At 40.3% G+C, this 27,748-nt stretch overlaps 1 protein-coding gene across 3 annotated transcripts in view; it reads right to left on the reverse strand.

Moving 5' to 3' along the window:
* The window catches only part of Herp (Homocysteine-induced endoplasmic reticulum protein), a 165,413-nt gene that overhangs the window by 81,487 nt on the left and 56,178 nt on the right, over positions 1–27,748 (reverse strand). For all 3 annotated transcript variants that reach the window (XM_067145641.2, XM_067145640.2, XM_068227254.1), the window contains exons 4-5: positions 15,381–15,645; positions 1,409–1,572 (exon numbers count right to left, since the gene is read on the reverse strand). In XM_067145641.2, coding sequence (XP_067001742.2) covers positions 1,409–1,572; positions 15,381–15,645 — 429 coding nt within the window. The remainder of the gene's footprint in view (positions 1–1,408; positions 1,573–15,380; positions 15,646–27,748) is intronic.

A 27,748-nucleotide genomic window follows, 5' to 3' on the forward strand; every position in this document is an offset into this window, starting at 1 on the left:
TTTTTTAACTGTGAGAAACTGCCACTGACAGTCGTTGCATGAGAGCGGAATCGTATACTTATGTTGTAAGTCTCCATGTGCCTCACACAAATTGCATTATGAAATAAAAATAAACCTTCCTTCTCTTGCCTCGGTATTCGTCAGTAATCTATAGGTTTTACATGGTTAATAAAGAAATAAATCGGTATAGTACGTAATCAAAGTACAGCTATGTGAAAGGAAGTGATTTCGTTTGATGCTTCTCTATTTCAGAATGAAGTACTGTACTTGTCAGATGGACGCACGGCATTAATGATACGCTGGTTGTGGTGGAGATGGAGAATGGGGACGAGACTGGAAAGGGGAACAGGGGACGTGCTCACATGCGGAAGGATACTTTTCCTAAGCTCTTGACTTGAATTTCAGTATAAATGGAAGTTTCGCAAAACAAATGAGCATCGCCTTCCCTCTGTTGCCAGCGCGCTACACCCGCGAGAACAGCTGATGCAATACGACCGCGGTAAACAGCCCTTGTCAAATGTAATACTGTACTCAGAAAAACTAATGAATATGGATTGAAAACAATTTCACAAAAACTACACTTGCTAACATCTGACACTAAAAGAGAATGTTTTATTAAGTATAAAAGAGAATGAGGAAATAACACATCGCGAACAGCTAATGGCTGGCACAGAAAGAAGTTATGGCCTACAAAGGGAACATTCTACTGATCTCCGAGTCACTGGAACCCTCCAACAATATGAAAAACACATTCATTACTGAAGGAAAATGCAAAAGATCGCGAACCGTACCGAATACCATACACGCTGAGCGAGATAGGTTAACCACGTGCTGAATGTAAATATTAGAGTTGGCAACTAGGTTTCGAGATCGTGCTCTGCTGATATAAATCGATATGAATGGCAGCTTGGGATTGGTTGGATGTCTATGCTTCAGCGCATAACCACCGGACAGAGCCAAAATCTGCCAAAATGTCAATTTAGAAGTAGAGCCGTTCGGAGTATAGTTGATATATTTTGGTACAGTGAGTTCCATTTGTGCTTATTGTACAGTACTGAATGTACTAACTTTCCCTAACTGAGAGAATAAGTGAGATAAGGAATTTGCTTAGAACATTATCTGACTGAAATATTTCCTATATGTCATGGAACAATGCACACTGTGTGCAATACAAAAAAAAAAAAAACCAGAAGAATGACTGCCATATGTATTCAAGCAGTTTTATATAAGCAGACTGCTCACCAATTCAATTCTACATCCATGATGCAGGTCAATGTCACAAAAAGAGCAAGAAGATACAACAATACCTTCTTCGCTTCTTGGAAATTCATACTTACCACTCAAACCAATTCTCCTTCCCTCTTATTTGTGGAAATATTCTTTTTACAAGAATATTACATGTGCTTACCTAGGATATTAGCATTATTTTCAACAGCAGCCTCTGCTTCTTGAACTTGGTTTTCAACTGGAGGTGCTACCTGTTCAGGAACAGCTGGAGATGGAACAGTTACTTGCGGTGGATGCAAACTCTGAGCATTTAGGCCACTCGGCATACCTGCACCAGACGCTAACCTATGGAACCAAATAATGATAACTCAGTAATTACATCCAGATCAGCATAGTTACTGAAGCCAATTTAATAATCCAGACATAAATCTTAAAGCAATCCTAAATGACTGCGACAATTAGTATTCAGAATAAGAACAGCAATCGGGCATACTCTGGGCAATGTCAGAGAATGATTCAGAATAATCTGACATTTAACCCTTCCACTCCAGAAACATCTACATATTAAGGGCCACACTTAACTACTATATCTGTCAACATACAAGGCGTAACATCACCCAAGGAAGCACTACTACTAGAACCTTTAAGCCAGCATCCGTGCCATATATTGTGCATGCAGTAGACACACAGCAGCTGCGACATGTGTAGACCTAAAATAAACTGAATGCCATCAAAAGACTGCATGACAAATATGGAAGTACTATCTTCATTCATCCAGATGTACAGGTTCTCTCCACAGCACTTACAGAGGTAAACAACATTGAAATTCCCACTATAGAGAGAGCTAATTGTATCATTTCATCCCTTTACAAACAATCCAGTGTTGAATTTATTTTTAATAAACCATCCAGTTTACAAAGTAAATATGTGCAGATTGTGATCAGCAACATCAACAGCCCTAAAAATATTTGGGGCTATGATGATCAAGATGAAAACAGGGGTAGTAGCAGTATAACAGGTGGTGGTGGTGGTGGTGGTGGTGGTGGTGTTTGTGGTGATTTTAGTTTTAAGCAGAAGTGCTCCACAGGAGGTGTGCTCTTAGAATTGGAGTGGTGGGCCTTCTTTATAAGAGAACTGTGTTCCCCAGAAAGGGATTGAAGAGGAGGTTGTTGGGGTCTCTCACTCTTGCCCACCATTTTCTTAATCTTTGAAGGAGTGCCAGCAGATGGATCCTGTAACCCCCGATCGGGTTGGAGAAGGTTTCTTCCCCAATTCTTTAGGACAGCACCGACGCTCTCCCTTCTTGTCCTTTAAGTTCTGGGCCTTGGTTATGGGTTCGACATTCCTGCCCTGGTTGAGGAAGTCTTTGCCCCTGCCCTGGTAGAAGAGGACTTCCCAGCCGAATGTGTCTGTGAAAAAGCCTTCCCAGAAGACAATGGCAATGAAATACTAGATGGTTTCCCAGATATTATGAGTACCTTCTTAGAACAGTCCCCACTCTGCATAGCTGATGATTGTTAATGACTACTAATTGATGTTTCCGTTTTGTAAGTGCTTGCTGCGGGTACAAAATTCTCTGGTGAGATTCGTACTTGCACAACATTTTCAGCAAAGACGACGGAGAACTCTGGAGCAGCTACAGAGTTAAATTTCCTCCGCGCATCTGGATATGATAGTTTATCCAGTGTTTTGATCTACTGGATCTTTTTCTCCTTTCTGAAAGTGGGGCAGTCCTTGAATACTGGAGTATGCACACCAGTGCAGTTGATGCACATAGGTGGTGGTGTGCACTCGACACCGGCATGCACCAATTTTCCATAAAAGTCCACAGGTTGACGAACGTTGAAAACTCAATGAGTTGTGACCAAATTCTTGGCAGTTATAAAACCTCACTGGTGCTGGAATATAAGGTCGGACTGTCAGAGGGTACATGGCGACATTGATCCTTTCGGGCAATGATTGGGCGTTGAATGTTATGATGAAAGCGCTTATATCGAGCAGCTTATCATCAACACACCTTTTTAACTTACGCACATCGGTAATGCCCCGACATGCAAGGTTCCTTATGTCATCGTCAGAAGCCTAACCAAATCCCTATGGAAAATACTCCTTCGCAGGAATTTACGGATTTGTGCTTCTCGATCTTGATTTGCCACATTCCCTAACATCGTAGCTGCAACCAACCACCTACTCTGCTCTACAGCTGATGTTTTGATCAGTACTGATCCATACTGATCCATCTCGCAACAACTTCCGTATTTCTTTCACTTCACCACCAAAAATATTTTCAACAGAACTGCTTTTCAAAAAAGGACTTTTGTTTAAAATGTCTGATCGACCCTGGATACTACCAGGAACTGAGAGAGCCGATTGTCACTTTCTTTAGTAAAATCAATTGGCATATACCTTTTTCGGATTTTAAAGGAAGCTGTTTCTTGGAGGGTACCATCATCTTTCGGAGAATTAAAACCTAAAAAAATCAGAAACCATCCATGGTCCCATGAGTACCCGGGATGACGAGGTCGACCTTTAGCAGAGACTTGACTTACCAAAGGTAAGGCTATATACTCCAGAGGGCGCCAGTTATCTGCAGGGGTCGTTAAGAACTACTCCCAGTAGCCATCCACCACCTTGCCACAACCCGAAACTCGTGATTAGGGGAGGGTGAAACCTCCGTACAAACTTATTCTACCCGAGACAGGTTGGCAAGAAAGTAAGAGAATTTAAAATTCAGGAGGTTATGATAGAAATGAAGAATAAAGACCACAGATACCTTTCAGGTAACTTGGGGGACACCTCGTTAGTCCGACCCTAAACTGAGGTCAATCTAGCCTAGGTAACCCTGAGCTGACACAGCCCTCGGGACAACATGCATACAAGCCCTCACACCGACATCAACAATGAGCAGAAATAAACTTACCCTAATACATGATGCACAACTACTTGTATCATTTAACAGTGGCAGGTGAAGACAGGGCTATAATTCTAACCTCATATTCGGTTCCAGTAATATCAGCCAACAATGTGTAAAATCTGTCTGTTCTCTAACATCAAATTCCCAGCATAGATCAATAACCTGTCAAATATCTGCTGCTGTTAGATCTCAGAAGGCACCTTTTTGGAGGAGGTTTAATTTTAGAAAGGTAGACTGGCCAAGATTTGTAGAATTGCTAGATGCCAAGGTTTCTTGTATAAAAGCTGTACCAGAATGCTATGACGCCTTCACCACGGCTGTGAAGAGATGTTCCACAATGTCTATTCCTTGCGGCTGTCTAACATTTTATATCCCCGAGTTTACTTTATATCAAGTCACTTTACTCACATATTACAACTTATTTGCAGAAAATTTTTACAGTACAACAGCTATGGAAGCAGGAAACAAACTCTTTTCCGCTTTACGTGACAAAAAGTGATCAATGTAAAATCCAATAGAAAACTGGAATCAGAAAAGATAGCACTCTGTATCATAATATCACTGCAAATCAAATTGTACATCAGTTACTGCCGAACGGAAGCCCAATCACAAATTCAAAACACTAAAACTGCAAAGAAGTGAGCAAAGTGGAAATTAACAATCTTGCACCTTCATTCAGCACGCAAGAATTAGAGAAGGTTATCAAACAGAGTAAAATTGGAAAATCAGGTTGTTTGGATGACATACGAACTACGCAAATTAAACAGTTTGGCTTAACAAAGAATGGATTCTTCAACTCTTCAACAACTGCATGAGAGTTGTCAAATTCCAAAGATATGGCAGAGAAGCTGAGCGATTGTTTTGATGTAACCTGTTAAGAAGGAAACAATCGAAAGGATTTTAGACCAGTTGTACTGCTGTGTCAACTTTATAAGTTGCTTGAAAGAATGATCTTAAACAGTCTCTTGCCTATAATTGATACCCTGCTTACTCCTCAGCAAGCTGGATTTCAATCTGGTAAAAGCTGTACTGGGCAAATGCTTAATATTATGGAGTTTATAAAAAATGGTTTCAAAGCTTGTAAGGTGACAGGAGTGGTATTTGTTGATTTACCAGAAGCGTATGGCACCATGAATTATCAACTTCTGCTAGATATACAATCTGATCAAGGATTTTAACCTTACCCGGTTCTCCAGTCTGCTGCAGAACAGTAAGTTTTTAGTTTACTTCTAAGGACAGTGCACTTGACAGAGAGAAAAACGGCCTCCCCCATAACAAGTGTGCTGCCCCAACTCTGTTCAATACCAATGCTAACAATCAACATTTTGCACATTTTTGTTTTTTGTATGCTGATGACCTCACTCTGGCCACTCAAAGTACAGACTTTGAATCAGTGGAGAACACCCTAATGAATGCACTTGAAGATCTCTCAAGATACTACAGTACAAACTAGCTTAAACCAAATCCATCAAAGACACAAATGTGTGCTTTTCATTTGAGAAAAAGGAAAACCACTCATAGGTGAAAGATAGAATGGCCAGGGGTCGAACTCTAGCATATGGACAATCCAAAATACCTAGGATTGACGCTTGATAGATCTCTTACTATGAAGAAGCACTGTCTGAAATGAGAGTTGAAAATTTCTACCAGAAATAATTTTCTGAGAAAACTGGTCGGATCATAATGGGACAGTCAACACGAAACCATCCGAACTTCTGCAATGGCATTATGTTACTCCGTGGCAGAGTACACCTGTCCTGTCTGGTGTCATTCGAAACATGCCAATCATGAGGATGTAGCTCTAAAGGACATGCAGAATTATTACAGGTTGTATGAAATCCACTCCAGTCAAATGGCTTTATCACCTTGCAGAAATAGCACTACCCCTTGTTCATAGACAAATAGGTACGAGAAAGGAAAGACAGAAATTGGAACAGGAAGGAATCCACCCGCTGCATGGGTAAGAACTGGACCAGCAAGAACTGAAGTCAAGGAAGAGTTTCCTTCGAAGATTCTTAGATCCACTTCAGAAAAAGCTGGGACCATACACTAAAGGCTGGTTCATTTCTTTGGTATGAGTGCTGCCGCCTTGAGGCTGTCAGGCGGAGGCTGTGACATCAGTAGTCAGACAAGTTACAGTCCCTGCAGCCGGTAATTAGCGGCGACTTCCTTGCGACCAGTTGTGCGCGAACACTGTCCCTTTAAGTGCTGAAGTTTTGTAATCTCGCGTTTGTCGATATTTATTTGGCTGGAATAGATGACCGGTTTGCACAATGTGAAAAAAAGCTTGGTCCTCCAAACTGAACAGATCGTGGGCCAAAAACAAAGCTCTGACTTACATAGCTGGCTGCATAGCCTTCCAAGACAAAGACCCAACTCTGGGGAATTTTTCAAAGGATGTGCCATCTTCTGATGACTCTTGGACAGGAGTTATCACTCATGGTGGACTGGCCATCCCTTATGAAAGCTGGAAGAAGACAGCTGATGCATTTGAACCAGTTTTTAGAATACTTCATGGTGGGCCTAATTCATTTTGCAAACGAAAGGGCATTATTCATGAACTGAAACACAAACTCTTGACTGTTTCCTCATGTATGTAAAGAAGCGATTCACGTTTATGCCAGAGTACGGACATTTATAAGAATTAGATGCGTGAACCAAATAAAGCAGTGTAAGTGTAACAGAAATGAAACTAAGGAAAACATAAAATGGATACATTACAAATGCATGCTGTTTAATTTTTCTCTTGTCCTTTTGAAACAGTGATTACAATGAATACTGCATTGTAGGCGATTGTACATTTCATCCTGCAAGGTGTAATTATCAGATGACTGTCATCCCATGTTTCTCTCGTGATGTTTTATTACTGCACTGATGATGATGATTGTGACATGGTAAACCATAATTAGGAACAAAGACAAGAACGATGCACAAGACATATTCCAATATTAATCTTTTTGAGGGAATAAAAAGAGCATGAGTGGAATGCATTTTGCATTTATCAAGAGAAACACTCTCAGTCCACCATCATTCACACACTCAGCTGTACAGTGCACAGGTCAATTGGTAGCCTTCAATAGTTAATTTTGGCGAGATCTCATGAATTCCGAAGTCTGGACCCGGTCATAGTAAAATAATTGTTATACATAGATGAATGGTGAAGAGGAATTGCAAGGGTAGAGCTAGCGCGAGAGTTATAGTTATGAAAGGAGAAAAGAAAGTGAAATTTAGAGGATATATACTGAGGTGAGTTGCTATGTAGGATTTTATGTATTAATACACACATGTGATATATGTCTTTTGTCAAGTTTTAGCCAGTGAAGTTCTTGATAGTAAGGAGTTCTATGAACATCATCTCAAATTGAAAGTTACACAGAGGCAACAGTTCACAGGTCTCTGCAGTTTCATCACTTGTTCGTTAGTTGTCTCAACAAGGATTGAAGTGAAGCTAAAACCTCCTGACATATATTTGTGGTATGTTCTGTCCAATTTAGAGTCAGTCATAGTCATGCCAAGGTTTCTCACTGTTGTACTGTGAGGAATAATTTTATCCTTTATTAGCAGAGGAGGAATACGTGCACTGTCGATCATGCGCACTAGCTTCTGAGAAGCAACAACACTAATTGCTTTTGTTTTTGATGGGTTTTCGAGAAGCCTGTTTGATCGTGCATACTTGCTTAGTTGTTACAAGTCAGCATTTATGTTTTGCACTGCATCAGATAATTCCCTTATTCTGGGTGGCTATACATTTGAAGATCATCTGCATATAAGTGGTAACTGTATGATTTAAGTGTGGACAAGATGTCACTGATGTACAGTGAAAAAAGTAATGGTCCCAAAACGCTACCCTGTGGGGTGCCTACACATTCGTCCTTGCCAGCATACAGGCATGATATGACGTAAAAACAGAGCTGTTATTTCATATCGCACAATATGATCGGACAGCAGTTTATTTCCACTCAATGATCTGGCTGGCATTAAATCAATTTGATCTACATTTGTGAAATCATAACATTTTAAAAGTTTTAATATTAAGTGGAACAACAATTTTACTGAATCAAATTATTTTTACATGAAACTCATTTTAAGAACAGAAGAAACTTTTAATTACTTCTTCATCTGATTATTATTCAATATGCACTTATTTTAATTTATAGATACCATGTAACATATGAGTAAATTTTATTCATGTTTTGTAACTTTTAGTGTATTAATTTTAAGTTAATTATAGACAGCTTAACTTGGTCTAATGTGGTCAAAACATGTCCTGTTATTTTAATAACATGTTTTTACAACAAAAGACTGAACTGAATTCAAGAAGATTCTTCAAGGGCTAGTATTTTTAAAAGTTTCACTTGGTCTTTTGTGAAGTGCATTCTTCAAATTTGATGAAAACTTTGAGAAACAAAAGATGTGATCATGACAAGATTAACATTCAACAAATTGTCTTGCACCGAATATCAACAACACAGGCGTCTTTCATAAATTTTGTCTGTCTATAATTCATGTCTTGCCTCAACTGTTACGATTTTGACAGATGATGGTCTCCAGCAAGACCGAAACTAGTTTCGTCAAACATATGTAACTTTTCTTTTTCTAGGTTACAATAAATGGAAAAAACCTTTTAGCTTTTGTTTTATATTATACTGCTCTTCAATAAGGAATAATATGAAATTAATTATGAATTGTAATATGAGTAAAGTAACAACAACAACAACAGTAACACTGAAGAGCTAAAAATAAAATACAGCGTCTCATTAACCTAGCCAAAAGAGGGGCGTGACGTGGCTCCGACATATTGTATCCATTTTTCCTTTCTTTCGCGTCAACGCATTTTTTTTAAGAAAAGAGACTGCTCATCATAGGAGGACTTATAAAAATCAAGGAAGTAGCAGACTTGTTCAGAAGTCAACTGTTTGCACTCTGGCATTTTACAATCAAAATTATCTGTTAGTTTTCTTCATTCCTCAATACTCTTATCTCATTTGCTGATGTAAGAATTTCCACTATCCTGTAATTGCTTTTGCTTGATATCTTTCTACTTACTTGGATTACCTTTCCTTTTTCTAATTCTTCTGACCAAGGCCATCATCTTTATGGCACTAGAAACACACGATCATTGCTATTATCAGACTAAGTTTATTTTGGTAATAAGAAAACATTCACTTTCTAAAGTCATACTAACACTGGTTGCATATTCCGAGGAAGCAGGCAAGTGTTCGACACAGACCCTTGTTCTACCATTGTCAAGGCACATTTCGCGTCAGAAAATTCTGCATAGTGATGTAATCTATTATCGTAAGCTAAGACCAAATGTAAAGGTAGATAGAATAGACATCACAGACCTCTGTTATGCAAATACCTCAGTTTCTATAAAATTGTAACATAGATCCTTGTTCACGGTTATACCTCAATTTATCACAGTTTCAAAAGTAACAACATAGTATTTTGGGCTTAAGAACATCCCTATTTCTTACAGGAATTGAAAAAGAAAGCACCATACATTACTGATAACTAGTACGAATGGAAACCACGTCGTAGGTACCGACATCCTGTCGTAAAACCTTCAATTATTATGTTTAATATATTTTAATTATATTTTGTTAAACATTAAATTACTCTATATTAAATGTTAAATATGACTAATACAGGGTTTCCCTGTAAATATGCATTATATATTTGTATAACCTCAAATACGTATTGTGTATAGTCTAACCTCAAAATCTGTATAGTCTGAAGCTGTAGTAAATGTAGGATACTAAAGGGTTTATTGTGTCACCTATTCAATACATTATACATTTTTTTAAACACTTAGGAATTTATTATTATTTCCTATTGAGACATGTTTTGCCCTTCATTGAGGGCATCATCAGTACTTCCTCAAGGCATAACTCTGGTACCTGATTGGTAATTAAATTGTAAACACTAAGATACATACTTAACATGTTACAATGGGAAAGTCAAGAAAAAAGAAAAACATTTTCAGTGATGGTACAAACAAACAATATATGTTTACATACACAGTAGTCGGCACCAATGCGTGAAATCACAGAGTATTTAGCAGAGTCCAGCAGTGGTGGTCCGAAGAATAATTGACGCTACTCTATTAGGAAATCATAGGAAATTATAAAGTTTATACATATATTAACATGGAAACAGATCGGGGAGAAAGGGTATAAAGTCTCTGGCGTCAATGTTCATACTGTGTCTATAAACATATATTGTTTAACTGTATCATCACTGAACATGTTTTTCTTTTTCCTTGACTTTCCCATTGTAACATGTTAAGTTTGTATCTTAGTGTTTACAATTTAATTACCAATCAGGTACCAGATATATGCCTTGAGGAGGTACTATGACTGATGCCCTCAATGAAGGGCGAAACATGTCTCAATAGGAAATAATAACAAATTCCTTGAAGGGCGAAACATGTCTCAATAGGAAATAATAACAAATTCCTAAGTGTTTAAAAAATAAATAAACATTTTATAATGTATTGAATAGGTGACAATAAACACTTTAGCATCCTAAATTCAGTACCTTCAATACGGACTAACAATGATATTTATCACTACTCCGGCTCCATGGCTAAATGGTTAGTGTGCTGGCCTTTGGCCAAAGGGTCCCAGGTTCAATTCCCGGTAGGGTCGGGAATTTTAACCTTAATTAGTTAATTTCGCCGGCATGGGGGCTGGGTGTATGTGTCGTCTTCATCATCATTTCATCCTCATCATGACGCGCAGGTCGCCTACGGGAGTCAATTCAAAAGACCTGCAACTGGCGAGCCGAAGTTGTCCTCGGACACTCCCGGCACTAAAAGCCATACGCCATTTCATTTCACTTGCAAAGCTGTAGAAAACTCCATAACATTCATATATTAGTTCTGCTATAATTTTGTACATATGGAGGGTTGTGGAAACTTACTCTAAGGTTTATTATTCCGATACATGTAGAGACGTTAAGAATGTTGGAGAGATCTCCATGTGTATTGGTAAACAGTAGTTGAAGGTTCGAGCTGGATCCATTACTGGAGTACTCCATTCGACCAGCTGTCGATCGATGTTTTCAGTGTTCCATTTAGTGTGTGTAGTAAGAACCCTTCCAGAAATCGATAATTCTAGATGGCTGATAGAACAGCATACATATCGAACTGTCAGTCAGTGGGGCAATCAGTTCAAGAGATGGTATGTTATAGTGCGCAAGTCAGTGTTGTTGATATCTGTACTTGTCAGAATCGACTTCAGGGTACTCCGCTATGAAGTGTTGTAGCGTCACTTGCTATGGTGTGTGATTGTGTGTTGAGATTTCAGCGACAAAGTAGTTTACACAAGGAAGTGAACATGTTCTCGTGTGATATTTATTTACGTCAAAATCGCATTTGAGAGCGATAACCACATACTTGTATTTGTTTTAATGATTTTCTATATAAACAGTCTTACAAAGTATTGCTTCAACAACTGTATTAGCCGCTTGGTAGCTGGAATGGTATGGGCAATAATCCGACAACGAGACAATTCTTGTGTGACGGTGCTTTATCATGGAAAAACTGTCAAAGTTGTGTGTGAGCTCCATGGTAACGCACGACATCTGCAGAGTCAACAATGGACACCCGACGCTGTTTTCACTGTTGTCTCATTACAACCAACACCAGTCGTGCCTTTTGTCTGCTGAAGCAAGTGGTTCCTGATGGTATGGAAGAATGGTTCAATTAGCGTCCTTCATTGTATAGGGTATAGAGAAACTTCAACATTTGTGCCTGAAAGATGGGTGTGATTATCTGCAGACTCTTTTGAACAACCATCAGAATCACCAGTATGTCGTCCAGTACATTCAGTGTAAGTTTCTAGGTATCAGCCTAAGCCAGGGCCATCCACACAGCGCTCTGGCTGCGCTCTAAGCCAGTGTTCCGACCGCTTTGGTGGGAGGGTAGTTTCGGTAGTGGTGGGAAGAGCCTGACTGGCGCCCACCGTGCCGAAGTGAGCAGCCGATCCATCAGTCGCTAGTCAAGTCCAATGCACTTGTTGACAGTGTGTAACTAAATCGGTTTCGCAATTGTCATGACTGAACATCATTAAAAAAAAAAAGAGTGGTGAAGCAGCAGCCTTTAAAAGCAGAATGGGAAATTTCATTTTTCTGTACAGCTTAAAAAGGGCATGCCAAATGTTCAGTGTGCCACCGAGATTTACTGGTTTGAAAAAAAAAAAACAATTTGGAATGACACTAGAGTGCCAATCACAGGGATGTTTACGGTGATTTGAAAGATGCCAGTCGCCAATCGAAGTTGGAAGAATTGAAAGAAAATTTCAATTATCAGAACTCCAAGCGGTGTTAGACAACAGCGGCAACTGGGAATGAAAAGTGCAGGGGCAATACAGATAACGAACAGTATCCGGGTTTGTGGGACTGAGAGGGTGCGGGTTATGTACATCAAAACTGAAAAAAACAAGCTACAATGGTAAGTTTTTTGATGCTCTATGAACGAATTTCGACAGAAGTAAAGGCTGACATTTTACCAATTTAAGCACGGTAATAATCGTTTTTTAAGATTTGATACAATACTACACGATAAAACTTCTGCCAAAGGAACAATATTACGCATTTATTACCATTAAATAGAAGTACGGCTTGATTATACAATTAATATCACTTAGTATTTGACTACACATTAAGAAACTAACAGACAATGAAGAGAATGCCACACAGACAAATGCACGTGGCAAACGTGTGTCCATGACCTTGGAAAGATAAAAAGTACACACACACACACACACACACACACACACACACACGCACGCACACGCACACGCACACACACACACACACACACAACCCTGCTACCCTTCCTCATAGCACATGCAAAGTCTGCACTACTTGCTGTGATGCTATAAGAATAGGTTAGCCAGGACAGACTACATTTTGTGCATATTTCCGCTAACAATTTTGTTAAGAATTAAAGAAAATAAAGGAAAGAATTAGCTGATAAGACAACAGGGCTTGTACAAATTGCTTGTTTAAATAATTCCGATAATTCCTAGTTTCAGCCGGCTAAAATGCAAATAGAAATGTAATATTGTCTCCAAAAGGTTTTAAAAAAAAACGCTGCTACTGGTATTAGATGTACATGTTCGACCTATTTCTCTTAGTGCAGACAGTGTTCCACAACTATCTGAATTGGAGTTGATTGAACTGCAGTGCAATGCTAATCATAAAGACCGCTTTCTTATGTCACAAAGTTTAGAAGAATTTTATAGCAACTCTTTTGTATAAACATGCATGTAAAGTTCTGTCAATGTTCGGCTCAACGTACATTTGTGAGCGTTTCTTTTCGGTTCTTAAGCTTACCAAAAGTGAACATCGTGCAACGATGAATGTTAGAAGCGTGCGCAATTGTTTAAGAATAGCTGTGTCCAGAAATATTGTACCCGGAGAAGATTATTTGCTCCAAAACAACGTTCGTAAAAACGACTGAGCAAAAGTCACACAAGGTCTGCATTATCTGTTCATATTGGTAAAATTTTGTTGAATTTTCCTCTCGAATATATTCAAATTTCAGTTTTGAGTAAAACACATTATTCATTACGTAACACGAGTTCGTTTCCTGCACATTCCATACATCGGAGTACCATTTGATTTGTGTATGTGGTACATTTGTTATGGCAAAACAGCCCTATCAATATGATGTCCACAATCCCACGAAAGCCGCCGGCCCCACGACTGTACGTACGTATCTAGTCAGCACGGTCCGAACATCGTCCATCTCTCTCGGGTCTCCTCGCTGCCACAGTGTAGTGGTGGTGGTGGTAGGGGAAGGAGCGCCAGTCTGACTGCCCAGTGCTCCCCGAGCACAATGACTGGATGGCCCTGGTCTAAGCTAAGGTGTTGCCCACATAAATGGAATTGTCTATAAACTTTGTTCTTGAGAGAATCACCATAAAATTAAATACTGCCACCCCTGAATAGGTGTATTCAGCTTTGAGGGAGAAAAAAATAATAAAAAGTTTAAGTCTGGACACTAGTTTGTATTGTACAGTAAGTGGTGAGTAGATACCCAAAGCCACATGACTAGCAGCTACAATTAGAAAGGTAATGAACAAAATCAATTAGAATATTACAGTTGAAAAAGAACAGAGAAAAAAGAAAAAAGTAACAAATAAAGAATGATACGATATAAATTAAATATGTAGTTCAAGATCTAGCAGGTGGTGAAATATATATAAAGTATAATTCAATTAATGGAAAGGACCAGAGACAAAGTTATGTATAGAAAAATATAAACATGAATAGGAACACATGAGATAAAAACAGTAACAGATCAGTTTGGGAAGACAGGGGCAAAAGAAAAAAGGGAGAGCAGACAAGGTCAAACTTGAGAACAGAAAAGTATAAGAAGAATCTCTGCATCTTTGTATACCGCTGTCTTCACACAGACGGGCACTTTCCTCATCAATCCCAGCTTCTACACCCCATTTCTTCTCTGCACCTGAAGAGTTAATTTGTTTCCCAGGCTCATCAGGAGGGTAGGCTTCAACACTCATCGAACGGCTATTTCAACAGATCTTCAATCTTGGTGTGAGAAGTGTAAGATAACGAGAAAGTCAGATAAACACAGAGAAAATAAAGAGAGAATGATGTAAATGAATACAGATCGTAAATGACCAGAAACACAGGAAAACAGAGAGGGGAAAAAAGAACTATAATCTATAACCTACCTGAAAAAAATATTATTGAACAAAGAATATAAAAAACACAATTAAACAAAGAATGACATGTTTCATTCTTGAAAGATCATAATGAGATTCTATCAAATCACAGTCTTTTCTAATTAATTACAATATTATAAATTGATGAAAATAGTTGAGAAGTGTAGGAACATTGTTTAAATTCTTTTTATACACTTCAATACTAAAAAGTTGTAACTTTGTGAAGTGCTCTGGACTACGTACTCTCTCCTCGTCGGTTTAACAAGAGTTCACTAGCGTATTTTTTATTCTTTGTTCAACAACGTGTTTTCTTACAGGTATGTTATAGGATTGTAGTAGTTATATTTAGTGTTTGACAGACTGGACAAATTAAAGTTACCTTAACAGAGTTGAGTCGACACTGGAAAGTACAGTTTAATCTTCTTAACACATCGCTTGAAATAGTATAATTCAGTATGAGGGGAAGAAATTCAGTTAATCGTTGGAAAACAAAAAAGACTTAACACAAAATCTAAAATATACTCTGATAGACCACTTACATTTGCATATACTGTGCCATGTAATGTGCATAAGCCTGCTGCATCATGGCTAGCTGTTGGACCATACTGTTTGGATCATATCCAGCACCATAAGGTTGTGCCATTGCTGCTGCCCAGGTTGTTCCAGGATCAGGAGCACGGAACTGACCACTTGAGCCATTACCAGTAAATGAATGTGATGTTGGCACTTCAGCGGAACTTAGCCGTTGCCTGAGACCATCTGCAGCATCTGTGCCTCCTGTGCCAGAATTAACACCATTTTCTCCTGCAAAAATATTTAAATTAGCACAAGTTTTAAAACTTTTAAAAGAGTCAAAGGGAGTTAGGCCTATGTACCAGGAAAATATAATTTTGGAGAGAGGGTGCTGAAGGTTGTAATTGTTCATTTAAGGGGCATAACAATGCAACTATCAGCCCAAAATGGCTTATTATGTGAAAAATGTTACAGATCAATAATACTTAAAACAATGGATGCAGACAGGAATCAGCTATCTGAAAGCATACTTGAAATTGGCCTTGTGATGAGCTTTACAGAATACAATTTGGGGAGTGTGTTCCCTCAGTGGACCAGTGATATAAAATGAGCCTTGGATCCCAAGACTGCAGGTTCAAACTTGGCAGAGGTAGTCGGATGTTTGACAAACGTCCATTTGACACTCCATGTCATACGATGACGGCATGTAAGTACAAGATTTCCAGTGACACAGTTTGTGATTACCTGACAAAATTAACTAAAATTGTAGCATAGCTTGCCCAACAGATACCTGTGTCTGGTGTAGGGAAACAGAATGTCAATAGCGATAGGCAGAAACTCTAGATGACATGAAGTTAAAATGCCTGCACATGGTAGCAGAGGCCATACAACAACAAAAGAATCATCATCGTTGAACCCTTCCCACGTGCCGGTTACAGTGGTTGCAAACGTTTACTCTCCAATGCTGTCTGTCCAAAACATTGTGTTCTTCATGATAAATTCCAACTATGTCCTCTGCTCTCCACATCTTCCCTCAGTTGGTCTATCCCTCTATTTCTTGATCTTCCAAATGGTATTTTTTCCATATAATCACATTATATTCTTGTGCTATTCATTCTTTTAACATGCCCAACAGTTTACATCTGAATGACAGTCTTTCCTCCAAAGATTCAGTTAATCCTAGGTTTGTTCAGAACTTTTCGTTCTTTATATGTTCAAGATGTGTCTTCTCGAAGGCAGTTCTAAGAAACTTCATCTCACAAGCTTGAAGAATGCTTATGCTCTTTGATGTTAGTGTGCATGTTTCTAAGGAATTTGTACGAATGGGAATGCGATATGACTTGTGAAGGGTGATCTTTGTTCTCTGAAAAATCTTCCTGACTCCTAGTAAGTTTCATACAAGACCATATAAATTGGACACTTACTCTGTTCATTACTTCTGGCTCCATCCTGACATTACTGGCCATAATGCTACCTAGATAACCAAACTGTTTGACAATTTCAACCTGTCATGCATTTATAGGTGGCATTCAGAACTCTCCCTGCCAATTTTCATTGTGCTCACTTTCATTCCATACTCTTTTAATATAATTTCCCACAAATTAAGTTTGCTATGTACTTCCTCCTCTGTGTCACCCCACATTACATCATCCATAAACACCAAAGCTTATGGTTCTCTATTTCCTACTACTTTTCGGTCTTCCAGAATGGAATCCATAAATGCTATGAATAGAAGAGGTGAGAGGGAACCTCCTTGTTGACTCCCTTGGTCGTGTCGAACTATTCAGAGTACTCATCTCCAATATGAACACAACTTCTACAAATGGTACTGAGTCCTTATTTGAGTGCTCATTTAATTGCTCATTCATTTATTGAGAGTACAGTGAATATTTTATTTTATTAAGACTAGGTAACTTGCTGTCCTAAAGGCATATGCTTCACAATTTTAAGAGGAAGTCTGGCTCAGAGGGTCTATTGTCTGCAAGCTAAATTAAGAAAGAGGGGTTGATACATGATCCGCGTACGACATTCATGTGCATGCTTGAGAACAAGGAAACGAAGGAGACAATGGGAGAGACCAACGGACCACATTTCGGAAGCCCGACACGAGGCTAGAATGTCTTGAGATGACTTTAAAGCACTGGTAAGTGCATGATGATTTGAACCAATGAGAGGGTATCATCCCTATATTGGCAATACATTGGTTAAAACGAGAGATTGCCCTGAACAAGTATAGGACAAAGATGGTGGTGGTGGTAGTGCTGATTTTTGTTTTAAGAGGAAGTACAAGGTAATCATCCTCTCTGAACAAATTAGTGGAAAAGAAATTGAAAATATAAACAAAATTATTTATTCAACAAAGGAATTTGAAAACACAGTACAAAATAAAACAAAACAAATTATAGAATTAGGCCGAAAAATTACTAACGAATCAAAAGGGAACGTGCGTTCCCTGAGTAACAGTACACTTGTAATTTATATACTCTTGATAAGTCCACCGTCGCACATAAAGCGGATAACGAGATCAGCAGCAGTCGCGTCATTGGCTAATATGGGTTCAAGTGTTTCCTGCAGACCGAGGCTCCTTCTGATCAGCGCACTCTGTGAGGATGTGGGCTACGGTGAAGTTGGCACCACAAGAACACACTGAGGGGTCTTCCCTCTTTAGGAGATAAGAGTGCGTGGATCGTAAATGACCTATCCTCAGAGTGCACAATATTATGATCTCTCCCCGTGAAGGTAGGAAAGAGGACCACCACACGGTAGTTGTCTTCTTAATTGCTCTCAGCTTGTTGGGAATTCGGATAGCTAGCCACTCCAATTCCCAGGACGCCAAGATGGTTCGACGTAGCTGAGAAGAAATATTCTTAGCAGGTACATTGACTGGTCTTGGAGGTAAAAGTACAGCTTTCTTTGCAGCTACATCCACAAGTACGTTTCCCGCAATCCCAACGTGGCTTGGAGCCACGCGAAAGTGATTCTGGTGCCAGCATCCCTTAACCTGGCTAGAAGGTTATGTATCTGCTGTACCAGTGGGTGTTGCGAGAAACAAGTTATAATAGACTGGAGAGAGTTTAACGAATCGGTACACATAAGAAAGTGGCTTCTTTCATCACGCAGTGCAAACTGCAGAGCCCCTAAGATGGCGTAAAGCTCTTGCAGTATACACGCTACATACTCGAGGAAGCGAGATCTTCATGCTCACATAATCAATGACGAAAGAACGCCCAACATTATCTCCAATTTTAGAACCATCCGTGAAAAAACTGTCCCGTAGCCGGATATTGGTGAACGAAGTCCTGGAAATACCTCCAATAAACGGAGGAATCCATGTTCACCTTGGGTCCACGGAGCAGATCTAGACGTATGTCCAGTCGCGGAACCAACCACGGAGGTACCTCGCTAAGAGTTCGTTCAAGACAACCAACAATATCGATATTCAAATCATGACACAAGCTATCAATCCAAAACCCAACTGGCTGTGTGGCATTTGGCCGGTCTTGGCACCGCTGGTGGTATTGGGTGCGATAGATGCATTGATAGCTTGGCTGTAACGGCATTTCATGAATTTTGGCAGCGTATGTGAGGAGTAACAGCTGCCTCTTTATCCGTAAAGGTGGAACTCCCACTTCAGCAAGTAGGCAGCGAATGGGGCTAGTACGGAAAGCTCCTGTTGCCAGCCTTACTATGGTGAACACTGTCTAAAAGGCTCAGCATAGATTATGATGCAGAGCCATAACTCGCACTTCCATAATCAATTCGGGAGAGGACCGTTGCGTGTAAAGCAGTATCGCAAGGTCAGCCCCCCACGACGTGCCGCTGAGAAACTTAAGCACGTTAAGTCTCTTCATGCAGGCAACCTTCAACTGTCGGATGTGGGGCTGCCACGTAAGTCTCTTATCAAAATGGAGACCCAGGAATCTGCAGGTGTCAACCACTGGTAAGACAATGTTCCGCAAGCGGAGCTCTGGTTCGGGATGCACAGGCCGACGTCGACATAAGTGTACAACTGAGGTTTTCGCTGCTGAATATTGAAAACCATGTTGCAGGGCCCATCTGTCGACTGTTAATGGCTTGCTGTAGCTGTCTCTCAGCAAACACCACCCTTCTGGAGCTGTAATGTAGAGCCAAGTCGTCTACATACAGCGATGGAACGACTGCGGGCCCAGCTGATATAGATGTTGATTCCCATAGGGCAGCGGCAACTATGCCGTTGATGGAGATTGCGAACAGCGTGACACTCGGTACAGATCCCTGAGGTACTCCATTTTCCTGAACGTAATATTGAGAAAATGCATTCCCTACTCGGACTCGAAAGAGACGGAGGGACATGAAGTTCTCAATAAATGTTGGCAAATTTCCCCGAAATCCCCACTGGTGTAGAGTGGAGAGAATCCCATATAGCCAGATAGTGTCGTAAGCTTTCTCCAGGTCAAAAAACACGGCGACTAGGTGCTCCTTCCGGAGAAAGGCCTCCTGAATGGCGCTCTCCAGTCTGCCTAGATGATCAGTGGCCGACTGATGAGAGCGAAAACCACACTGGTAGTTAGACAAGACACCCTCCTTTTCCATGGCCTACACAAGACGCTGGTTAACACATTGGAGACCGTGTCTTAAGGTGGCATGTGGGCAGGCAGACCGCCATATTTTGAAGGTTTTTAAAAAATTGTAGAAAATAGTAGGTAGGTTGCAATTGTAATGCATATATATCATGAAAAAATTAAAAGTGTCTATTCTACAGATTAAAAAGTTGCATTAAGATCTACTGAGTACTTTTCACATTACACATTTTCCAACGGTATGCCTTTTGCAACAACAACAAAAAGTCTGACAACAAAGTCTTACAAATGATGAGCTTGAGTGCGGAATAGTTTGAAGCATTCAGGGACACAAAGTGCTAAAGAACACATTTGATACCACCAGTATATCTCTTTCCTCGTTACTTTCCAATTTTCCGCTTTTCATTTATCTGCACGGGCGTTGCAAGTGCATTCAAACCACCAAAAGTACCCGGCGAATGTGAATCACTCCCTGCCTTTCAATTATCATTGCTTGCGTCACTTCGTTCTAAATGAAAATCCAGTCGTATGAAGATCGTGAAACATTAGCTAAATAAACTACAAAGTGCAAAATCATGATAGAATAGGTTATAAATACCTTCATCACTAACATGAAGTTTGAATCATCTACCTTTTCTTCTGAATCACTGTCATCAAAAACTCTTCTAAAATCTCTACAATTCCACCTTCATTCAATGATTCAATAATTATAGCAGAAACAAAACGCAGTCTAAACACTTCGCACGATGTAAACAAAACTCTGAAAGTGCGCGCCTTGAGCAGCTGGAAGCAAGGCTGGAAGCATGGAGTGTAGAAGCGAATTCGAGCAAAAATAAGCTGCTGTAAGTTGGAGAAAACAACGACAGGGGACAGGAACGCACGGTATAGCTGTTATAAAAGTACTTTAAAGTGGTATGTATACTTTCCGAGCGAATCTCGTCCTGGCTGTGTTGACAATATAACAAATACGCAGGCCTGAGTTAACCTCGGGCGCGGTCAGTCTGAGCTGTTACCTGACCCCGATACACACTCGGGCTCGGTCTCCAATGTGTTAACCATCCTTTCAAATAGTTTACAGAGGCCATTTGTAAGGCATATTGGCCTATTACTGTCCAGAAATTTTGGATCTTTACCTGGCTTGGGAATTGGTATCTCTGCATAGCGCGAGTGCACTCCGCAACTCCCACTCCGTGAAGGGCACGTTGTAGGGATGCGAAGCACTAGAGGCAAAAGAGATACTGTGCCTCTGCTTCGAGCTTAATTGAAAGAAATGCAGAGTCTTATCTCCTAGAGCTGGACGTAGCCTATCTGCGAAATGTGACGTGATGTGGTCAGTAATGACTGAAGGAATCGTAACTATATCTCCATTAATAGAATTCCATGCACTGAGGGCAGATTCTGTACTCTGACAATACGGCAGAGTTTTTTTCACACTTGTGATGGCGGAGTATGTGCTGTGATGGATGACACATACTTTTCCCACGTAGCTTTCTTACTTTCTCGAATCAAAAAATGGGCCTTCGCGCGCAAATGCTTAAAAGTGATACGATTGGCCAACGTAGGATTCCGAAGATAATGCTTAAAACCCCGTCGGCGATCACGTATGGCTGCTGCAATTTCGTCTGTCCACCATGGGACTTGTTTTCGGCGACGAATACCAGATGAAGAAGGGAATTGTTTCCTCCGCAGCAGCCAATATTCCAGTAGTAATGGAAGAAACGTGGTCAACAGACTCCAGCATATCATCAGCCATCACTGCGCGTTTTGAAAATGCTGGTCAATTTGCCCGTCGAAGTAACCAGCGCTTGGGTACTTCGGACTGTCTTTGATTCCAGAGAGAGAGAGAATTATCGGGAAGTGGTCACCGTCACAGAGGTCATCGTGTACTTGCCACCGCAGCAGGGGAATTAGCGCACAGCTGCACAAAGTGACATCCCGGTGTGAGAATGTGCCATGTTCACTGCTGAAATGTGTTGGTTCCCCTGTATTAAGCACGCAAAGATCAAACAGGTTGATCATTCGCTCGAGCATCCTCCCCCTAGCACAGGAAGACGGAGAACCCCACAGTATGTTACAGGCGTTCACATCTCCCAGCATGAGGATAGGAGGAGGCAACTGAGTGATCAAATCTTGTAGTGCACAAATTTCAAGGTCATAATCCGGTGGAATGTACACGTTGCAAACTGTTGTCATTACTAGCAACGGAATGCAAAACTGCAACTGCATCTAGCTGAGTACAGACCGGTACTTCTTCACTGAAGATGTCTGAGCGAATTAGGGTACGAATGCCCCCAGTTGCTGCGCCATCCATAGTTACTCTGTCTTTGGAATAACGACGATATCCTCTCATAGTCGTGTCGTGTCCAGGTCTCAAACGAGATTCCTGTAGACAGACTAAGGAGGTCGCATAGACGGATATTAATTGATGTAACTCAGCTAGGCGACAGTGATAACTACTGCAGTTCCACTGCAATAGTGCCATTGTGTGGATAGGTAAAGCCTCGAATTCAGAGCAATTTCTTGCCCTTCGTTCGGTCCATTACCTGCCAGGTTCCGCCGTCTTTGCCGGTATCGTTTTTGTCACAATCACCATCCACGACAATGAGTGGTTCAGTCTCCATTGTCTCCTCAGAAGAGGGAGGCGCGGTGACCGAACACTCAGCGGACGGTGATCTCATTGTTCGGAGTGGAGTGGAACTTAAGTATACTGCTTGCGTTTCTTGCCAATCTTGGACGCAGTTGTTTGAAAGGTTCCACCCTTGAAAATGAAGGAATAGAAGAGAGAGGTTCCGTTTTTTGGTCCAACGAGTACTCCGGAAATATGAAGTCGACCTCCGGCAGAGCCAAGGAGATGTACCGAAGGCAAGGCTATAAACTCCAGAGGGCGGCAGGTATCTGGAGGGGTTCGCTAGGAACTACTCACCCAGTCACCATGCATCACCTCGGACGACCCGAAACTTGTGATTGGGGGAGGATAAGACCTCTGTACTAACCTATTCTACCCGAGGCAGAGAGGGTGGCCAGACAGGAAAAGGAATGAAATTTAAGAAGGTGAGAATAGAAGGGTAGAAATAGTGATGAAAAATAAAGAGCACAGACACCTCTCAAGCAACTCAGGGAACACCTTGTTAGTCTGGCTCTACACCGAGGCCAATCCAGCATGAAAAACCCTGAGGTGGCACAGCCCTTGGAATCAACAAGCACACAAGCCCCCACACCAACGTCAAGGTCATGGTGTCCCTAGAGGGGGTATAGGACAAAGACTCATTTGGAACAAATATTTCAGGTTCCCTATGGGAATCAACATCTTTATCAAAGACTGCAGAGGCAAATTAATAAAAGCGACCAGTACATGGGTTAGCTATTTTATTTGGCAGGAGCCTTCAAAGTAGTCAAGTCGACAAAAAGAAGTGTCTACTTACCATGTGTGCAGCGTTAGAGAAGTCCGGTATTATAAGTCTTGATTGCATATTGAGATATTCTAATACTAGTTCAATATGCCCAGACTATATTTAGTTATTCATAATTTTGGAGCGAGCTAAGAATATCTGTAGGCATGTATGAATAATGCAGAGACAACTTTATCTTTACGCACAAACATTTCTGGGCAGAAGTAAACTTGATAAATTCGATATTTTAGTGTCTGCAAAATTTAGACGGAAAGAATGTTTGGATATGATTTATGTGAATAGTTGCCTGCCTATTTAAAGTTTATACCTGGGTGGAGTAAAGTTTTCCCACGACACGAACACCTGATATCCCGATAGACACAGTTTCAAGTCCAGCATTGTGTACCGTTACCAGATGTAGAGCTGTGACATAATACGGGCGAAGTGCGGAATGAGAGGGGAAACTGACACAGTTATGGGGTTAGATCAGCAGAGTTATCGCATGGGAAACTATGCCCCAACTGCTGTAAATAGTAACTGGCAGGTTGCAATGACCTAGTTGCAATACCGCGAATGAACGAATGTTGTAGTCAGGTTCCGAACCAGCGAATGCAGGAAGATGTCGGGAACGTGATTTCCATGCCAGGATGGAGATCCACGGACTGCACGAGTTTATGACATCATAGTGAAGATGGTTAGCTGAAAGAATTGGGAGCTGGCTGACCAGAAGGAGGCGGCGGAACGACAAAAAGATGAGTATTAAATTTGCACTGTCATAATGTACTTGTGCACGTGTTTTAATGTAGCAAAGGGAGGATTTATTATTTAATTTCAGTAGGTTTAGCTGTTGGTTGGGAGGACTACATCCTATCTCATTAAAGTGTAAGGAAGCTTGTATATTTAAATGTAAATGACTGTAAAGTACAAGTGGACCGACTGCATGAGGTCGAAGTTTGCATTTCTTTTTCTTTTATCGTGACTCCATAGCTGAGGGGTTAATGTCATTTTTTATAACTCAGTTTCTTGTTTTTTAGCTACATTTCATAATTTTTTCTCTGTGATGTTTGATACGCAGTGAACGTCTCGGGGCTTAAATGTAAATGTAAAAGGAATGTAAATTGAAGTCAGGAAAGACTAGATTCATTAGATAATGGGATTTCAAAATGTGAGAGAACAATTTGTCACGTTTTTGTGAATCATTGCACGAAGTGTGGATAAGAATGTGTGTGTTGGTGGAGCTTGGATCCACGGTCTTTGTTAGCGTCATCTTCATGGTTATTTGAATGTAAATGTGTGTCTACTTTGTGGCGTCAACAGGTCATTGTCATTATGGGTACGAATTTGTGATGGGTTCACAATTTCCTCAATCGCAGTTTTGTATTTCAAGTTCCGAATATTAGAATCAGATTTCTTCAAATCTTGTCATTAATATCTTTTTTTAATTATTATCAGTACAGCCTAAGAAACCGACAAGCACAGACGTGTTGAGTGGAGAGTCTTGGTAGAGCGAGAGGGGAGCGCAGGAGTGGAGTGCAGGAAAGAAGTGAAGAGTTTACAGATAATGATTGGTGTGGAGCAATACAGGGCAATCACAGGAAGACGGCAGGCAAGAAAGAAAAGAAGTGAAAGTAGGAGGGTGTAGAATGAAAATGAAGGGAGAGATAATGCTGACAATGACGGTGATTATAGTAATGCTATCGATTGGGGGAGTTGAACTGAACCCCGGTCCGACTTTCAGTGGAAGCGTGAGTTGGGAAAACGTGGAAGTAATCAGAAGGGTAGTAAAAGAGGTGGTTGAAGAAGTCTGCACTTTCGAGCAACTCAAAAATATGATACAAGAGCAAACGAGGGAGTTTGACAAAATGAAGAAATGGTTTTGAGAAAGAGCAGACGACACAACGTCCAAAGTGCGGAACAATGCCGAAGAAGTTGCAGCATTAGGGGAGAAAATAGGACGATTAGAAGAGGAGGCGTTGAAAAAGCAGAAGTGGAAGCCAGTATTCAAAATCGCAGAAAGATGTGTATTTATATATGGTGTGCCTGAGGAGACGAGGGAGGACAAAGTGCTCACAATTTACAAAGTGGTGGACTTAATTCAGGGGAAAATGAAGATATATTTTACCGAAGTTGACATAGACGATGTGCAGAGAATAGGGAAAGTTAAAGGTAACAGGCCTATTAAAGTTCAACTGTTATCCATGTTGATGGCCGATATTGTGACTGTGCGGGTAACATCCAGAGGGAGAATATATGGATTAAGAGGGACATGGGAAGTGAAGGGATCAGGAATGCAAAAATTCTCAAGAAACACATGGTACGAGCTAGACACCTAGGATTGAGGGACAGGAACTAGTAGTGACAAATGGCAGCTGGAGTAGAACTTGGCCTGTGACTAAATTGATGAACCTAGAAGAAAAGATGAAACAAGAGGAAGTAATGGAGAGGAGTATAGTGATTAGTGGGGAAGATAGACAAGTTTTAGACAGTGATGTTGGAGAAGATGGGGAGGGTGGTAAGGAAAACACCAAGAGAAACAGTAAGCCGAGTGAAGAAAGGCAGGGAGAGGTGCTAAGTGAAAGTGTAATCATAAACAGTGAAGGAGTAGTGGATAATGGGGCGAGAATAGGAAGGTCTAGGGATACTGTTATGGACACAGCCAGAGATAAGGGAAGTCAGAGAAGTGGATGCAGTGAAGAACGGAGGCATAGAGGAAAAAGGAAAGGACAGAGGCAACCATGAAGAGAATAGAGTTGTATATGAACGGAGAGAGGAACAGAAGCTTAAGGGACATGTGGGGAATAAGAAGAAATGATGAGGGTATTGTAACAAGAAGCAAACATGCTAATAAAGTTAGAAGGAAGTAAGCGAATAGTTGCTGAAGGCAGGGTGGCAAACATAAGGAGTGAGAGTGGTGTCTTTATGTTAGTTGTGTAAGTTGTAATTGGTTTTTTTTTTTTTTTTTTTTTTGCTAGGGGCTTTACGTCGCACCGACACAGATAGGTCTTATGGCGACGATGGGACAGGAAAGGCCTACGAGTTGGAAGGAAGTGGCCGTGGCCTTAATTAAGGTACAGCCCCAGCATTTGCCTGGTGTGAAAATGGGAAACCACGGAAAACCATAATTGGTTTGTAGTGTGTAAGTTGTATTTCGTTGGTAGTGTGTGTTTAATTATTATAGTAGTTGTAATGGAAATAAGAGTATGGTATTTGAGTGAATATGGTTTTGAGTCCAGAGATATAGTGTGGTTTGTGTTTGTATGGTGCAATTATTGGTATTATTGGTGAATGTTTGGTATAGCACGTATAACGAATTGATAGAGTAAGTTGTAATAGGCAAGTAGTGTGTTTAATTAGTATAGTAGTTGTAACAGAAATGTATACGCAGGCAGTATTGGGGTGCGGAGCTGGAGTTTTAAAGTAATGGTAAAATGTAGTTTGGAGGTGTGTTTACAGTCATAAGAAGAGTATGGTTGAGGGAATATGGTTTTGAGTCCGGAAAAGGATTTTGAAGGGGGATTTGATTTTCAAAAACTAACACTCTAATATAAATTCATTAGAACAGCGCATACCTAAATGCTACATTTTTTGAGCATTGCGTCCACAATTATTTTGTTTGTTTGTTTGTTTCTTTCTTTCTTTCTTTCTTTCTTTCTTTCTTTCTTACGAACATAAGACTGTCTTTAGCTTCATTTGACACATTGACTTTATTTGCAATCTGCTTTAATTTAGCTCTGCATGTAACCAATTTCTTTTTGGTTTTAATTAAATTCCTACCAAGGTTTATAACTTGTCTCCTCAAATTCAGAATAGTTCTAGAAGTATCAACGTCACTATCAGCTACCTTACAGGGCAAACTGAGACCAGGTCCTCTTATTTTTACATTATCGTCACTATTAAGTATTTTAGATGTCGAGGGAAAATTTAGTTCATTACATTCTAAGCTGCTACTGTTAAATATCTTCGAGTAACTCTCGTCTTAATGGGGGGTTTTGAATTTAAGGACTTTCTTAAATATGATGGTAAGTTAGGAAAAATGTAAGTGACAGCTCCTGGCTTTAAGCACCACATTCTCAGAATTTCAACTTTTTACCCATTAATAATAAACGAGTCTACCGTTATAATAAGCTCTTCCGAAAAATGACACTCACAAATCCTAGACTTACGTGTAAGTTGCATGTCTGTTCATGGGATCGCTCTAGCCCACTGCGAGAAATGCTCCTCATTTTCAGGTGGAGAAAAGAAATGTTTACCTTCACCCGACCTGTAAGCAGATCGACACCCCGGCACAAAGCACAACGACATTTACACACTCACTATATTAAAAAATATTATTACACTAAAAAAAAAAACTCCCAATACAAGTAAAAACGCATGCACCCAGTATGTCTTTGGAGAGTACAGACCGGGAAAGAATAGCGCTGACACGGATTCAGAATTACTGATAAC

This window comes from Anabrus simplex, chromosome 4 (genome assembly GCF_040414725.1).
Source record: "Anabrus simplex isolate iqAnaSimp1 chromosome 4, ASM4041472v1, whole genome shotgun sequence".
Classification (NCBI taxonomy): domain Eukaryota; kingdom Metazoa; phylum Arthropoda; class Insecta; order Orthoptera; family Tettigoniidae; genus Anabrus; species Anabrus simplex.